Genomic DNA, 17,186 nt, shown 5'->3' on the forward strand with positions numbered 1-17,186 from the left:
GCTCACCCCTTAGCCTTGGCTCTGTTGGGCAGCTGCTGTGAAAAGGCATGGGGGAGGGGCAATCAGAACTGTATCTTTTGGAGCACTAATGTCTAGAAGAAGAGGACAATCTTCAGAGAAAGCTGGCTTTGGATGCAGAAGTAGGAACATACAGGTCCACAGTCCTGAATACCCCAAAATGTCCATGGACATGGCCAAACACATAGACAAGCATATGAAGGCACAGGAACATATGGATGCATACATACAAACACTCCTCTCACATGGCTCCTGCTCACATGGACACACACAAGCATGTACACATCCAGACAGAAGCACATACAAATTCACACCTGTGCATATACAAACATAAAGGCACATGACATGCATAGGAAGCCACAGGAGAATGTTACACAAGCACACAAACTTAATATATACCTCGGTACCCACTAATGATACAGATGTGTTTGCATGTGTATGTACACATTCACTTGTGCATACACGCGCACGCGCGCACACACACACACACACACACACACACACTGTAATCTGAACAGCCAGGCCACTTGACGGCATCCTGGCCAGCTGCCCTGTATAGTTTACTCTGGAAAGCAGCAGGGTCCCTCCCCTTGCTCCACCTCTCCCCCAATTGGTTGCATAAATTCCCTCCCTTTGCCCCTTCCCTGTGCAGTCTGCCTTCACTACCAGTACTGTTCTCTGCTGAGCCTCTGCTTATTCCTGGCAAATCCTGCAGGACCAGAGTGTCAGCCAGAATGGGTAAGGAAAGGGGTCCCATACCATGTGTAGGCCACATGTAGTTTGGAGGGTCCTCCTGCCTCCAGGAAATGACTCGAAACTGTTGGAGGGCAGTGAAGAGAGTTGGACTCCTGCCCCCGCCCTGCAGGCATGCGCACAGGAAGCTCAAGTGAAGGCTTCATGCTCACTAATTTTCAGCCTAGCCTAAGTTCTAAGGAACAGAAAGGGACTGGCAGAAATGGTGGTCTGTGAATCCCACCCAGCCTCAGCAGGGGTGTGGGTGGGGGCAGGGCAGGTTGTCACCCTAGTAAATAGCTGATTCTGGTTCTAGCACTGGGTCAACAAGTTGTGGGTCTCGGGGAGAGCGGGGAGAACGGGGGGGGGGGGGAGGTATTTCAAAAGAACAGCCATCTCAGCCTGGATCTCTCAAGCTGCTTCTTGTCACCAGTCAACTGTGGAAGTCAGGGGCAGCCACCCTGGCCCACTGAGGACCTTTTTCGGCGCCCCTCCCAAGCCCCACAGCTCTGGGTATCAGGCTGAGAGTGTGGGTTAGAGAAGGAATGTTGAGGTCCTGCTCCTCTTGGAGCTGGCTCTTCCTTGGGCTAGCAGAAAGACCGGTGGCCAGCCTGGCACAGAAAACCCACTTACACTTTGAACTGGGTTCCCCAAACTCAAAATGACATAGACCTTGCTTAAAATGCTTAAGACTGGAGGATGCCACACAGAGAAAAATGGTGTCCCAGGCAACCTAGCAGCCTGGACCAAGCCTGGGGTGGTGGGACAAACCTCCTTCACTCATTGCCTCGTCTTAAAGATGCTTTTATTTTATGAACATTTTTCTGTGTGTATATAGTACATGCGTGTCTGGTGTGGCTGGGACCAGACGAAGGTATCAGACGGTTCTGAGTTCCACAGGTGTTGAGAAATGAACAGGGTCCTCTGCAAGAGTGGCAAGTGCTCTTAACCCCTGAGCCATCCCTTCAGACCTTGAACAGCCTTTGTTGGTTTGGGGTGGGGTTGTTTGTTTGTATTTCTTTGTTTTTTTGAGACAGGGTCTCACTCTTAGCCCTGGGCGATCTGGAACTCTGTGTAGACCAGGATGACCGAGATCCTCTGGGCTTCAAACATATTTTTTGTTGATGCATTTCACCCCTTTAAGTCAGCGTGTGGTGGCTCGTACCTGTCACCTCAGTGCTAAGAAGGCTGAGGTAGAAGGACACTGGTGACTTGGAGGCCAGCCTGAGCTACATGAGGCCCTGACTCCCCAGTGCTGTTGTAGCCTCTCTACTTCCTACACCTTCTAGATGTGGGTCTCCCCAGCAGCAGAAGAGGCTGCTCTGGACCTCACAGCTTTCTTATTCTTTTCTTACATTTTTGCTTCATTTTGTCTGTATAGGTGTGTTGCTTGCATTTATGCACACCACATGTGTGTCTTTATCCGTGAGGAGGCCAGAAGAGGGTGTTAGATCTCCTGGAACTGGAGTTCTTAGCAACCATGTGGATGCTTCGAATCAAATCTGGGTTCTTGGTAAAGAGCAGCCATTGCTCTTAACCTGAACCATCTCTCTAACATCTCTCCGGCCTGCTTGGGGACCCGAGTCAGGGCAGGATGCAGAGCCCGGTCCTATGAGCTCTGCTTCAGGATTTCTTTGAACATATATGATTCCCTGCCCCACCCCTCCACAGTCCGACCCACTCTCAAAAAGCTGGAATCTCGGCGACTGTCTTGTCGGACTGTAGGGTTAGGAAGGGCCTCTCCCTACAGTGGTTAGTAGGAAAGTCAAAAGTAGCCTAAGTACACACCGCACAGCTGGAATCAGTCTTTACCAAACACACACACACTCCCTGGCTTTGGATTGGTTGTGTAATCCTGGGTGTGGCCAGAAGCCTGGCTCAGGACCCCAACTGGATGGAGGAAGTCCCCAGGGCCTGCCCTGGATGAATTTTCTAAAAGAAGCAGCTGGTCCCATTCGAAAGGGCTGCTCCTCAGAACAGACCCAGAAGGCTGCCCACCTGGTTTGGGTCTCACAAAGGCTCCTCCAGGATTTTGTTTGTTTGTTTAATGTTGAACTGAAAGCCTTTCAATGTGAGGCAAGTGCTCTCCCCAGAGCTGAACTCGGGTTGCAAGTGGCCCGATAGAGACGCTGGGATTGAACTGCTGAGCCTCCCCAACTCAGTATTGTTTTTATTTTGGTTTGGTTTGGTTTTGTGTTTTGAGACAGGATCTTTCCCTGTAGCCATGACTGTCCCAAAACTATGTAGACCAGGCTGGCCTTGAACTTAAAGAGATCCACCTATCAGTATCCAGCCCTTGTGTGAAGAGGAGTTAGTGAGAGTACCACAGAGGGATGGCAGTGGCCACAGGGAGGCAGAAGCAGGAGGAACATGAGTTCAAGACTAGCCTTGCTACAGAGCAAAACTTGATTCCGAGATTATGCCTTGAATGCTTTTAATCCCAACAGGCAGAGGCGAGTGGATCTCTTCAAGTTCAAGGCCAGCCTGGTTCTACATAGTTTTGGGATAGTCAGGGTTACGTAGAAAGATCCTGTCTCAAAACATGAAACAAAACAAAACAAAATAAAGTTAGATAATTTGCCCAAGTTCCTATGACTGGTCAGGTAGGCTACAGCAGGAATTGAAGTCAATGTCAGGACCAATGAGGACACAGTCTCTGTCCCAGCTCCTCCAAACCCTGATAAGAGTCCACTTCCAGGTCATGTGGGACAGAGATAGGGGACTGGGGTAGGGGATGAGTCTGCCTTGCCTGCTAGATGTGTCACAGGCTGCAGAGAGGGAGAGTTCATGCTCCAAAGCAGGTCCCAGCCAACGTGTTTCCATTGTGTTTCTACAGCTACAAAATGCACAAAGTGTGGTCCAGGTTACTCAACCCCTCTGGAGGCCATGAAAGGTAATTGCACATCCCTCTGAGGGTCCCAATGTAGGGTTGGGGGACTGCAGATCTAGCCTTAGCCCTCTCTGCTCTTCCCTGAGCTACCTCTGCCTGGTGGTGCATTACCACAACCTGCTTTTGACTTCCCAGGACCCCGAGAGGAGATTGTCTATGTGCCCTGCATCTACCGAAACACAAACACTGAAGCCCCAGATTATTTGGCCACTGTGGATGTTGATCCCAAGTCTCCCCATTATAGCCAGGTGAGGTGAAGCGTGCTCTCTAATGTCCCCGAGACTCCCACCAGAGTCCTGGCTCCCCACCTCCACCCTTTCTTTGTCCTCATGGCAATGGAAGCTGTTCATTGCATGGGGTGCTGAACTGAGACCCTGCCTATGCCAAGCCAAAAATGAGCCTATACAAGTACAACCTGGGCAAGCAGCGCTTCCTGTCCGTCTCCATCCTAGGTCATCCACAGGCTGCCCATGCCCTACCTGAAGGATGAACTGCATCACTCGGGATGGAACACCTGCAGCAGCTGCTTTGGGGACAGCACGAAATCACGCAACAAGCTGATGCTGCCCGGTCTCATCTCCTCCCGCATCTATGTGGTGGATGTGGGCTCTGAGCCTCGTGCCCCGAAGTTGCACAAGGTATGTCATCTATCCTTGTGACCCTATTGAACCTGCTGGCCACAAACCTCCTAGACTAGCTGCCTCCAGATTCTACACAAGGTTTGGCTCAGCAGCAGGGGGGAAGGGTACACATCAGAGGTTACCTAGGCTTGCTGAGCTGGCACCGTCAAGCAAGCGTTAAGCATAGAGGGTTACCAGAAAAGGTTTCTTCTTTGAGCAGGGTGTCAGAGCCATCTTTCTCCACCCAGCTAGCTCAGAGATTCCTCTCAACATGCCATTGGATACCCATCCTCTGCACCAGATGTTCACAGCAGTCTCCTGAGGGTGCAGAGCTGACACTGGCCTGGGAGGGGCCCCAAGAGATGGGAGTGCCTTCCAGAGGGAAGGTTGATGCTCTCTGACTAAGGACTTACTGGTAGCTTCCCTGCCTCTTTCTTACTGGTCTCCCAGTTACCAGACTCAATCTGTGCTCTCTTCCCTCGGGGCAAAGAAAAGGAGGCAGGATCCACAGATAATGCAGAGAAAATGAGAACAGGTAGTGGAGACTCCTGGCTCTGTAAAGTTCTGACCCTGTTCCTCACCTTCTCCAGGTCATTGAGCCCAATGAAATTCATTCCAAGTGCAACCTGGGTAATATGCACACCAGCCACTGTCTGGCCAGCGGAGAGGTGATGATCAGCTCCTTGGGGGATCCCCAGGGTAATCCAAAAGGTACCTGCTGGCACTGTGGACTTGTAAAACTTCAGCAGCTAAGAAGGGTGGGAGGCATCCCTGTGTGGGGAGCAATAGCGTGAGGAACCAGGGAGAACTGTCCGGCTGAGTCCTACCCAGCATCTAACATGTCGGCCCGTGACGTCAGCTGTTTCTGCTATTACTGCAGTGATGAGGCTCAGCTGGGCCTGGCTGTGCAAGGGATAAGTTCAGCTGTTCTCTAGGTCACGGCGGAAAGATCACAAGTGCAAGGCCTGCCTGGGAAACTGAGCAAGACTTTGTCTCAAAACACAAATAAAAGATGGCTGGAGTTATAACCCAGTGGTAGAGCACCTGCCTACATTATTGAAGTTCAAGTTTCACCCATCAGTACAGTAACACACACACACACACACACACACACACACACACACACAAAGCTGTGACTGCTGAGTTTAGTTTGCTAAATGGTATGGTCAGGAGTCTGCTATAAGGATGTGAACACACGCATGAACCTAGGAAGCACTACGTAATGTAATTCTGGCCTTTGAGAATTCATGAACAATCTTCACAGCCCTTGGTTTATGGGTTGTTTTGTTTTGGTGGTGGTGGTGGAGTGTGTGTGCGTGTGTGTGTGTGTGTGTGTGTGTGTGTGTGTGTGTTTTGGTTGCTTGCTTGCTTGCTTGGTTTTGTTATTGTTGTGGGGGGGGGTTGTTTGGTTTTTTTTTTGTTTGTTATAGTTTTTTAATCTTCTTTTTAAAATATTTATTTATTTATATAAGTACACTGTAGCTGTCTTCAGACACACCAGAAGAGAACATGGGATCCCATTACAGATGGTTGTGAGCCACCATGTGGTTGCTGGGAATTGAACTCAGGACCTCTGGAAGAACAGTCAGTGCTCTTAACCACTGAGCCATCTCTCCAGCCCTTGTTTTAGTTTTTAATATAGCTGAGCACAGTGATGCACATATTTAGTCTCAGCATTTGGGAGGCAGAGACAGGAGGGACTCTGTGAGTTCAAGGCCACCCTGGTCTACATAGTGAGTTCTAGGACAGCTACATAGAGGGACCATGTCTCAAGAAAGAGGAAGAGGAGAGAGAAGAGGAAGGGAGGGAGGGAGGGAAGGAGGAAGGGAGGGAAGGAGGGAGGAAGAGAGGGAGGGAGGAAGGGAGGGAAAGAGGAAGGGAGAGGGGGAAGAAGGGAGGGAGGAAGGGAGGGAAAGAGGAAGGGAGAGGGGGAAGAAGGGAGGGAGGAAGGGAAAGAGGGAGGGAGGGAGGGATGAAGGGAGGGAGGGAAGGAGGGAGGAAGGAAGGAAGGAAGAGGGGGAGGAAAGGAGGGAGGAAAGGAAAGAGGGAGGGAGGGATAGGGGGAGAAGGGGAGGGAGGAAGGGAAAGAGGGAGGGAGGGAGGGAAAGAGGGGGGGAGGGAGGGAGGGAGAGAGGGAGGGAGAGAAGGAAAACTGAGTGCACAAAGGATAGCTGGCTGGGAGGGACTGGAATTCTGCCTGTAGCCGCTTGGGAGTCTTACCGGACCAACAAAGCTTAGACTCTGAAAAGAACCCACAGTGGCTGCAATAGGCTGGACAAGTGATACTTATGGGGTTGAGTCCCACAACTCTCTAGCACTCTAAGAGAAGGATGAAGTGGCTAAAACGGAGAGTACAGCGTAAGGGCCCTGCCTCACACCTGCCATCTCTGAAACGAATGTCTCAGCACCTAATCTTCAGGATCTGGTCAGCCTGTTGGGAAAAAACAATGGCTCACTACCTCTACATAAGCCCCTTTCTTCCCTGCTCAGGGGGTTTTGTGCTGCTGGATGGGGAGACCTTCGAGGTGAAAGGGACGTGGGAGAAGCCTGGAGGTGCAGCTCCAATGGGCTATGACTTCTGGTACCAGCCTCGACACAATGTCATGGTCAGCACTGAATGGGCAGCTCCCAATGTCTTCAAAGATGGCTTCAACCCTGCTCATGTGAAGGCTGGTAAGAATCACCCCAAGGGCAGGTAGGAGCCTTGGTCCACAGCCCCTGCAGATCCCACTCCATGTGACAGGCTAAGAGCTTCAAAGCACTTGCCTTACTCAGAATTCCCAGACCTGCTCAAGAGTCCTCTGTGCCCGTTTCCAGCTCTCCATCCTAGTTGGCACTTGCCTCGGCCCATCCCCTCCCCTCCTGATCTGAGCCCAGCCTTTGGTTCCTACCCCCTTCCTACTCAGGGCTGTATGGAAGCCGCATATTTGTGTGGGACTGGCAGCGTCATGAGATTATCCAGACCCTGCAAATGGAAGATGGGCTGATCCCCCTGGAGATCCGCTTCCTGCATGACCCAGCTGCCACCCAGGGCTTTGTAGGCTGTGCCCTCAGCTCCAACATCCAGCGCTTCTACAAGAATGAGGTAACTTTGACCCCAGACTTCCACCCCAACCCCAATACTCAGCTCCTGCAAGAGTCTCATGAGAACCTCTTCCTGGACTTCAGGGTCCATGTTTCTTGGTCCCACCAGCCGAGGCTTCCCCATGAGACAATGCTGTTTGCTCTCTGTGCCAGGCTAACTTCTACCTCGCCTAAGTCTGTCTTCTGTTGCTATAACTCAGCAACAGAAAGTAACAAGATCGATAAGGAATAGAGGCTTATGTAGCTGAGGCTAGACCATCCAAGGTTGAGGAATAGCATCTGGTAAAAGCTCTCCTATTGGGAACTCTGCCCCTAGGGACATCACAGGGGAAGAGAGCCACATGCCAGAAACAAATTGGCTTTATTAATTGATTCGTTTTCAAGACAACCATGAACATTCTCATGGGTGAATCTGCCTTCTGTGAGCTCTGACTTGATTACTTAAAAGTCCTAACTAGTCTCTAGTTGGTAGCATTTAATTCCAGGACTTGGGAGAGCAGATGCAGGTTAATCTTTGTGGGAGCCAGTCCAATCTATGTAGCAAGTTCCAGACCGCCCAAGCCCACATAATGAAACTGTGCCTCTTAAGCCAGAGGCTGGAGAGATGGCTCAGTGGTTAAGAGCACTGACTGTTCTTCCAGAGGTACTGAGTTCAATTCCCAGTATCCACATGTGGCTTACAAAGCCTATAACTCCAGTTCCAGGCAATATGAGTTCTCCTCTGGCCTCTGCAGGCACCAGGAACACATGTTGTACACACGCATACATGTAGGCAAAACCCTCATGTATATAAAACAAAATACAGGTAAATTAAGTTAAAAACAAATAATAAACAAAACAAAGAGGCCCCACTTACCCAGTTATAATGTAACCTTAGCACTTGGGAGGTAGAGGAAAGTTCAAAAAATAAAAGCCCCCCCCCCCGCCAATGCGCGTTCGAGCGCGCGCGCACACACACACATACAGACACACACACACACAAAACCATAGTTAAGGACCCACCTCTTAATTCTTCACAATGATAATTATATTTTAGCATGACTTTTATTAGGAGCACTTGAAATCTAACTGGCCATATTGATAAATTCATTCAGAACCTAAGGCTGGACACCTGTGATCCCAGCCAGCTCTTGGAAAGTAGAGGCAGGAGGACCAAGAGTTCAAGGCCAGCCTCAGCTACAAAGAGTATGAGGTCATCTTGGGCTACATGGAACTGTCTCAAAAAGAAAAAAAAAATCTACTAGAAAAATCTACTTATTGAATGAAAGGAACTGAGTTGACTCAAATCACACCAAGACTAAGTTCTCAGCACTAAAGAGATTTATTTGCCCCAGAGGGACAAAGAGACAAAGACAAGAGATAGAGGACTTGGAGGTGCATACCTTTAATACCAGCACTCCAGAGGCAGAGGCAAGGAGATCTCTGGTTCAAGGCCAGACTGGTCTACAGATCCAATTCCAGGACAGCTAAGGCTACACAGAAAAACCCTGATCAAAAAAGAGGAAGGGAGGGACAGTGGGATGGAGGGAGGGAGAGACAGAGAAGGAACAAGGGAGAGGGCAGAGGGCAGAGATTTTTGCCCTGGAGGGACAAAGGACTGCCTCTGGATAGAGAGAAGACATGTGACTCATAGGCAAATGGCAGTTTATAAAGGGAAAAGGGAAAACCCTTGTTAGGATGAGTTGGTTAACTTTTTTTTTAATATGATTTATTTCAGTTATATGATTACACTGTAGCTCTCTCTTCAGAGACACCAGAAGGGGGCATCAAATCCAATTACAGATGTTTGTAAGCCACCATGTGGTTGCGTGTGAACTGAACTCAGAACCTTTGGAAGAGCAGTCAGTGCTCTTAACCGCTGAGCCATCTCTCCAGCCTGAGTTAGTAACTTTAATTGGGCATATTAATCAGGTGACCAAGGGGGCCTTTGATGTCTGGACTTCAATACTTTGATAGCTGGACCTTTGCGGTCAGCCTCGGGAGGAGGAAATGGCCAAATAGTGGACTAGACCTTGGTGACTGGCTTTGGGAATGGAATTGAATACCTTTTAGCAAGGAGAAAGGTAAAAGACAAAACCTGTCGGCGCCATGTTTGCCATGCTCTGACCTGCTAGCGCCCTACACTGAGCACTGAGACTCTCACAAGGACTGATAATGCTGTGGTGACGTGGTCATGCTCCTTGCCTTGAGGCTTGCAGGGAAGGAGACCCTGGCCACAGGGCCCAGCGTTTGCTCCTCCCTGTCCCCAGTTCTGATAAGTACATCCCCTCCCTTCCCCAATGTAGGAAGGCACCTGGTCAGTAGAGAAGGTGATCCAGGTGCCCTCCAAGAAAGTGAAGGGCTGGATGTTGCCGGAAATGCCTGGTGAGTGCCTGAGGGGAGAGGGCAAGAGTCAGCGGGTTGATTCCTGGCCTGGGAAGAAAGACAGACTTACAGCCCCTCAACCCATTGCTTAGGTTTGATCACTGACATCCTGCTGTCTCTGGATGACCGCTTCCTCTACTTCAGCAACTGGCTGCATGGGGACATTCGGCAGTATGACATCTCTAACCCACAGAAGCCGCGCCTCGCTGGGCAGGTAGAGGCACTAGCAAAACAGTTAGGCATGGGATCGGGGTGGGAAGCTGCTGGGGGGTAATAAGAGAGGGGCGGGAAAAGCAAAAATGTGGGTAAAGGTTCAGGCACAGGACTGAGAGAGTCATGGCTGAACACAGGGAAAAGTCTCTGACAAGAAAGGGATGCTGTCCGGGTATGAAGAAGCACACCTTTAAGCCAGCCCTAGAGAGACAGGTGGATCTCTGCCAGTCAAGGCCAGCCTAGACTACATAGTGAATTTCAGGCCAGCTAGAGTTACATGGTGAAATGTTCTCTCAAACAAAACAACACACACACAAAGAGATTCTAATAGGGAAAACAACTCTTCTGAAATGCCTACACTTGTTACTGTAATCAAATACTCGGCCAAAACAAAGGAGGGAAAGAAAAGTTTATTCTGTAATGGTTTGAGAAGGGCTATAGTCCATTATAGTCGAAAGGTGTGCTGATACTGTGTAGGGTAGCTGTCACGTTACATTTTCAGGAAGCAGAGCTGAATGCTGGTACTCAGCTTGTCTTCTCTTTTTTGTTCAGTCTAGAATCCCCATCCATGGGAGGGTACCACTCAAGTTGAGGGTGGATTGTCCCTCCTCATTAAACCTTTCTAAAATGCCCCCACAAACAGCCCAGTGTGTGGGGGGGGAGTGCCTTCTAATTCTAAAACTCAGTGAGGTTGATGATGAAGATTATCACTACATCTCTAACCGTTGCCCTCCTCTTTTCCTCTTCACCCTGCTCCCAGATCTTCCTTGGGGGCAGCATTGTTAAAGGAGGCTCTGTGCAAGTGCTGGAGGACCAAGAGTTAACGTGTCAGCCAGAGCCCCTAGTGGTCAAGGTGAGAACTTCTCCCTGGTCCCTCAGATCCCTGCTATGGGATCTAACTGGTATGCCAACTGGGCACAAGTTGCTTAAGCGATCTGGGTGTTACTTGGAGTCTGATCTCTTGCTTCCCCAAGGGAAAACGAGTTCCTGGAGGTCCTCAGATGATCCAGCTCAGCTTAGATGGGAAGCGTCTTTACGTCACTACATCACTGTACAGTGCCTGGGACAAGCAGTTTTACCCTGATCTCATTCGGTGAGAAGCAGTGTGGGGGCTCACCTGTCCAACTGTCCTCTCCTAGAAGCATCATGTGGCTTTCTGAAGACTCCTCAGGAGCTCCATTTGTACCCCACTGTACAGATGCCTCTTGGACCCTGTCCCATCCCCAGGAACCCAATTATGGGGTATAGGGTTGGCTACATGCAACCCCTAGCCTACCCTCTTCTCTTTCAGGGAAGGCTCCGTGATGCTGCAGATTGATGTAGACACAGCAAATGGAGGGCTGAAGCTGAACCCCAACTTTCTGGTGGACTTTGGGAAGGAGCCCCTTGGGCCAGCACTGGCTCATGAGCTTCGTTACCCAGGAGGTGACTGCAGTTCTGACATCTGGATCTGAAGACTAGCCCTAAAGGCCCTCCTCCACATTCAGAGCCCTCCTTCTGGGTTCACTCTGCTGACAGCCCCAACTCTCCAGGGCCACAATGACACCAGCGTGAGCTGTAGAGCAACACCTCACTACTGTTGCTTGAGCTATTCTTAAGTGAGCTCCTGGAAGCACCAGGGAATAAAATGCTGAACCTTTCCTCAGTTCTGAACCTTCTCATGGAGTGGGGGTGGGGTGTGGGCCCTCCGCCATAGCCAGTTTCTTGTAGAGAAGACCTGAAAGGACACCAGGAGGTTGTAGTGACTAGTGTCTGCCAGTGATTCCAACACGATGCCAACGATGTCAAACACTTCTGTTTTGTGGTCACACATGACCGAAAGATTTAGGGAGAGGGTTGCCACAGGAAACCTGAGTGGGCAAGTCAATCAATGATTTAGACTATTTTGGCATATGTACATGGCCTGCATGTGTGTGTGTGCATGTGTGTGTTGGAGGAAGTGTTTCACTGTGTGAGTGAGCTTTGAGGTCTCTTTTGCTCAGGCTCCATCCAGTGTGAAAGACAGTCTTCTCCTGGTTGCCTTTGAATCAAGATGTAGAACTCTCAGCTCTTTCTCTAGCACCACGTCTGCCTGCGTTCGGCCAAGCTTCCGGCCATGATGATAATGGACTGAACCTCTGAAACTGCAAGCCAGCTCCAATTGCGTGTTTTCCTTTTTAAGAGTTGCTTTGGTCATGGTGTCTCTAAGAAAGACAGATGTTAATATCATATGAAGTCCTATCTTTCACGTACCTTATGTAACATCCTGTTAAAATATCCAGCCACCTTAATCTTTATATAAATGTTCATTTTTACTAAACATAGTTGCATGTTTACATCCTTTTGACATGATTTTCTTCTACCTAATAGTTTTTCTTTCCCTTTTTGTTTTTGTTTTTTGTTTGTTTGTTTTGTTTTCAAGAGAGGTTTTTCTCTGTACAGCTCTGTCTGTCCTGGAACTTACTCTGTAGACCAGGCTAGCCTCAAAATCAGAGATCCACCTGCCTCTGCCTTCAAAATGCTGGGATTAAAGGTGTGTGTCACCATAGCTCCAGGGGTTTTCTTTCCTTCTCAATGACAAAAGACACAGGAACATTATTGATTTGCCACCTGTGGTGAGAAGTTTTGCCTTGAAATGGGGGAACAGTATTATCTCTGTCTTCCTAAGGTCCCAACAACAAACTAATGTTTGACTTGGGAATTCAGTGAGTTTCCTGAGCTTCCTCACAGAGCAAGGGTGAAGGGTTACTGACAGGACTGTGGGTCACCCAAGAGGCATTTATACTTCAAGCCTTTACCCACTATGTACAATGGCTTCCCCCATCCCAGTCTTCCCAGTCTATATATTTTAGCTTCTTGTCTAAGACCTTGAGACTTCATGCAGTTGGGGAAGAACTGCATACAACAGGCTGGATACTCAGGTGAGGGTCCAATGACTCTCCCTACCTAAGAAGGAACAAGTCCAGCTGTGGCCATTTTTATTATCTTTACCATGTGTGTGTGAGCCTGTGAGGGAAGAGGCCTATAGAGACCAGAGATGTGAGAGACCCCACTGGAGCTGCGGTCACAAGTGTTGGTGAGCAGCCTGATGTGGGTGCGGAGAACTGAACCTGGGTCCTCTGGAAGAGCAGTAATGATCTTAACCTCTGAGCCATCTCTCCAGCCCCCAGGTGAGGATCCTGAGCAGAAGAGCTCTGGTGTTATGAAGATAGCAGTTGCCTGGCTTAGAGTTGAGTCCAACACACATATAATAATGCAGTACATTAATAATTAATATTAATTAATATTACCTGTACACTTACTGTTATTCTTTGGGGCTCTATAAGTTCCCAGGCAAATCTTATGGAAAATACAAGACAAGCAGAAATGTGTGTGTGTGTGTCAGTGTGTGTGTGTGTTGTACAGAATTGTCTACTACAGCCATGCTTTTGGTTTTGGATGGATCCAAGGAGCAGATAAAAGAGAAACAGCAACAATACTACAAGATCCAGCAGAACTCAAATAAGTCCCATCAAACTACGATGCAGGAGAGTCAGTGTGAGAGTGTGAGTGTGTGTGTGTGTGTGTGTGTGTGTGTGTGTGAGTGTGTGTGTGTGTACGTGCATGAATACAGTCAAAACAGGTCTGCTATTTTTACATACTAAATTGTTAAAACCGTGGTGCTATAGTTATTGGGTTTTTTTTTTTTTTGGTTTGGTTTGGTTTGGTTTGGTTTTTTTTAAGCAGAGGGGCCTCTCCATCTTCTTCATGTCTGAACAAAGAACAGTTTTCTACCTTATTATTATTGTCACTATTATTGATTTGGCACCCAGTCTGGAGAGCACAGAACACAGACCACAATAATCTTAAAGAACCTGGAAACAGGTGGCACTGGCTGTTTTTTTCTTAGCCTTTTTATGTCACTGTAACTGCAAAGTAAAAGCAAAAGCAAGAAAACCCACCCAGAAGAAAGGCTGAGGACAAGCATGGAACAGAGGAGTCTCAGGAAGGGAAGGGATATTCTTTCAGAGAAAAACAGGTTTGGGGAAACCAGGCAGAAAGAGCAGGCACTGAGGCCCAGCAGAGCCCGCATCTCCAGCCCAAGGGCCAAACTTTCTGCCTCGAGCTGTTGCAGCAGCTTGGCCAGCACCTGAAAATCAAACCTCTGAGTCCTAATTGGAATCTGTGCTCTCCCAAGACCCTGTGCTGCTATACATTCACATGGGCTTTCCAGGTCTAGTCATTTCAAAGTTTTAGCTCCCATTGGCTAATGCTGGAAGCACTTGGCATAGTCCCCTCTAGAAACCAGTAGTCATTTAATGTAAAACAATATACCAAACTACATGTGGTTACACACACCTTTAATCACAGTATTCTGAGACAAATGCAGGTGAATCTTTATGGGTTCTTTATGTAGCCTCTATACAGTGAGTTCCAGGCCAGCCAGAATTACACAGTAAGACCCTGTCTCAAAACAAAAAGTGTCCAAAATTGGGGAGGAGGGTGGCTGCAGTGGTGACTCAGTGGTTAAGAGCATTTGCTGCTTTTTTAGAGGACTCAAGTTGAATTCCCAGCACCCACATGATGGCTCGCGACCATGTATAATACCAAGGGATTCAATGCCCTTTTCTGGCCTCCTAGGGCACTTGCTTATATGTGGTACACTAACATGTATGCAGGAAAACCCCACACACACATAAAATAAAAATTTTAAAACAATCATGGAAGTCAGGTATTACCTCCTTAGTGTGACAAAGGACCAACCTTATTACAAGGCTATGAGCCCATTGTTGGGATCTCCTCTGGGTCCCCTGTTTCCATAATCCTATTAGGCATCAAGGAAGGTGAAAACCCAAAAAGAGAAGAGGATTTCGGTGTGTGACTGAATCCTACGGTGTGTGGTGATCTTCTGAGGGCTCAGTGGTACCAGAAAGTTTGGAGAGAATTAGTGGTGCTGTCATCTTGGTTCAGGAAACCACATGGCATGAACAAAATGGAAGTAAAGTCACAGAGACATTGCCATTTTGTTGATGTCAGCAGTCAAGATGGTAACACACCATGAGGTTACCTTTGGAGTATGGTGAGCTCAGTTCCATGAGGAAACATGTCTATTCCCACCTGGGTATAGTCCCTGGAGAATCCACACATCTCAAAAACTTCCATGTGAAAAGTCAGACAAACATTTGAGTTAGATTAGCATGGTGTTAAAAGAAGAAAGTACCCCTCTAGTCCAGCACAAAATAGCAAAGAAAAGAAATTCCATGGTTTCACCCCAAGAGAGAGAAAGAAATTCCACAGTTTCACCCCAAGGAAGGGAAGTCTATGTATCTTACCACAAATTGCAACTATGAGCACCAAACAATTCATCTGGTGCTTGCTTTGATCTCCTCTCAGCCCTGGAAGAAAATGGAAGGCATCTCCAACACCCAGAGGTGATGCTGTTGCTCTAGGAACACCTAGAAAAAAACTGGGCAAGAAAAAGTGACCTTGGTGCCATCTTGTCCCACCTGAGATCAGAGAGCTCTATGAGTCTCAGCATTGTCAGGAACCTAAGTCCCTGAGAAACCAACTTGTTAAAAAAAATAATCCTAATTTAAAGCCTTAGATTCCCGTTGCTGTGAAAACAGCATGACCAATGCACCTGACAGACGAGTGCACAGGGGCTTACGGTGACAGAGGGTGAGCCGTGATCTTCAGGGCAGGGTGGCAGCAGGCAGGCAGCCATGGCACCGCAGCAGTAGCTGAGAGCTCATATCTGACCCACAAGCATAAAGCAGGGAGAACTACTGGTAATGGCAAAGGCTTTTGAAATCTCACCGCCCATCCCCAGTGACACGCCTCCTTCAACAAGGCCACGCCTCCTTCAACAAGGCCACGCCTCCTTCAACAAGGCCACGCCTCCTTCAACAAGGCCACGCCTCCTAATCCTTCCCACACTCCTACCTGTACCCATTAAGCCCCACTAAAGCACTCAACTACTTTCATAATCAAAAGTCCCAAATTCCATCTTCGGCCGATAAGCAGCATGGTCAGGCCTGTCACAGCGATACCCTGCTCCTGGCTACCAACTTCTGACTTAGTCAGTGTTCTGTTGGCTCTGTTGCTGTGAAGAGACACCATGACCACAACAACCTTCATAAAAGAAAGTACTCAATTGGGTCTGGCTTACCGTTCAGAGGTTAACTCCATTATCATCATGGTGGAGAACATGGGAGCGCACCAGACATGATAGTTTAGAACCCAAAAGCAGCAGGAAGAGAGAGACACTAGGCCTGGCTTGAGATTTGAAGCCCTAAAAACCACTCCCAGTGACACACTTTCTCCAACAAGGCCACACCTTCTAATCCCTGTCAAGTAGCATCACCCCATAATGACCAAGCATTCAAATCTATGACCCTAGGGGGGGTTCGTTCCTAGTGAGACCACTACAGTCTCCATTACAACTCAGTCACTGCCATTGGCTTCAACAAGATGATTTTAATTCTTTTAATTATTGTTTTATATATTATGTGTGCATATGAGGGTAGACATATACATGTGTGGAGGTCAGAGGACAACTTTTAAGAGTTAGTGCTCTCCTTCTGTCTGGGCTTCTGGAGACCAAACTCCACTTATCAGGACGGCTTGCTGCTTTTACCCTCTGAGCCACCGCCACTGAACCAGCTCACCACCTCACGCGATGGCCTCTCAGGGCCTCCTTACCGGGAATCCACCTAACCCTGCCACACATGGCTGGACCCGACCTTTCTGAACCTGGGTTGGAGCCTCGGTAGCCCTCAAGTCTTGCATTTTACATGCTTGAAAGAACATCAGCACACGGACAGCGGCATCAAGGTCTACAGACGGCGACGCTGGCAGCTCAAGATGTGCCCTGGCTGTATTTACCACAGTGTCACCGGCCTCTGGTCGCCTGGGTGGGAGAACCTGGGAGGTTGTTTCACTATGAAGTTGGTTTGGAGTAGGCACAGTCAGTTAAGGCACTGTCTTTTGAAGTGGGTTTGCATGTTCATACCCCAGAACCTTCATGGGTGGAGCCTTCCTTACCTTTAAGGCTCCATTCCTATTATCCCAGTACAGAGGACAGGGTTTCTTTTTAATTACACTTATCTCCTTAGCAAGTGCCCGTTTTGTCCAGAACCTCTGTCTTCAGCTTTACACAGGCCCACGCTTCTTTCCCCACCAAGCTGTGTGTGGACATTTTCCACATCTTTCGGCTGTGCTCTCCTTGTTCCCCTGCATACATACGGCTAAGCCTTGCTGCAGACCAATCGCATGCTGTTTTGAAATTTCCTCCATCAAACATTTCA

The 17,186-nt window shown here is 48.6% G+C and overlaps 1 protein-coding gene across 1 annotated transcript; it reads left to right on the forward strand.

Annotated features, from left to right (window-relative positions):
- The first annotated feature begins 662 nt into the window (after positions 1-662).
- On the forward strand, positions 663-12,141 carry SELENBP1 (selenium binding protein 1). The gene is made up of 12 exons (XM_080916303.1): positions 663-756; positions 3,587-3,643; positions 3,776-3,888; positions 4,093-4,278; positions 4,851-4,971; positions 6,751-6,933; positions 7,167-7,345; positions 9,630-9,708; positions 9,801-9,922; positions 10,682-10,774; positions 10,896-11,014; positions 11,213-12,141. The coding sequence occupies exons 1-12, from the start codon at positions 753-755 to the stop codon at positions 11,373-11,375; spliced, it is 1,419 nt and encodes a 472-aa protein (XP_080772429.1). The 5' UTR covers positions 663-752; the 3' UTR covers positions 11,376-12,141.
- The last annotated feature ends 5,045 nt before the right edge of the window (positions 12,142-17,186 follow it).

Source organism: Micromys minutus (genome assembly GCF_963924665.1).
Source record: "Micromys minutus genome assembly, chromosome: 4".
Lineage (NCBI taxonomy): Eukaryota > Metazoa > Chordata > Mammalia > Rodentia > Muridae > Micromys > Micromys minutus.

What these genes read in the sequence shown, in the direction of transcription:
- SELENBP1 (XM_080916303.1), top strand. An exon ending in CCCTGCTCATGTGAAGGCTG is followed by an intron (nt 6,934 to 7,166) that starts GTAAGAATCACC and finishes CTTCCTACTCAG; the next exon opens with GGCTGTATGGAAGCCGCATA. An exon ending in GATGTTGCCGGAAATGCCTG is followed by an intron (nt 9,709 to 9,800) that starts GTGAGTGCCTGA and finishes CCCATTGCTTAG; the next exon opens with GTTTGATCACTGACATCCTG.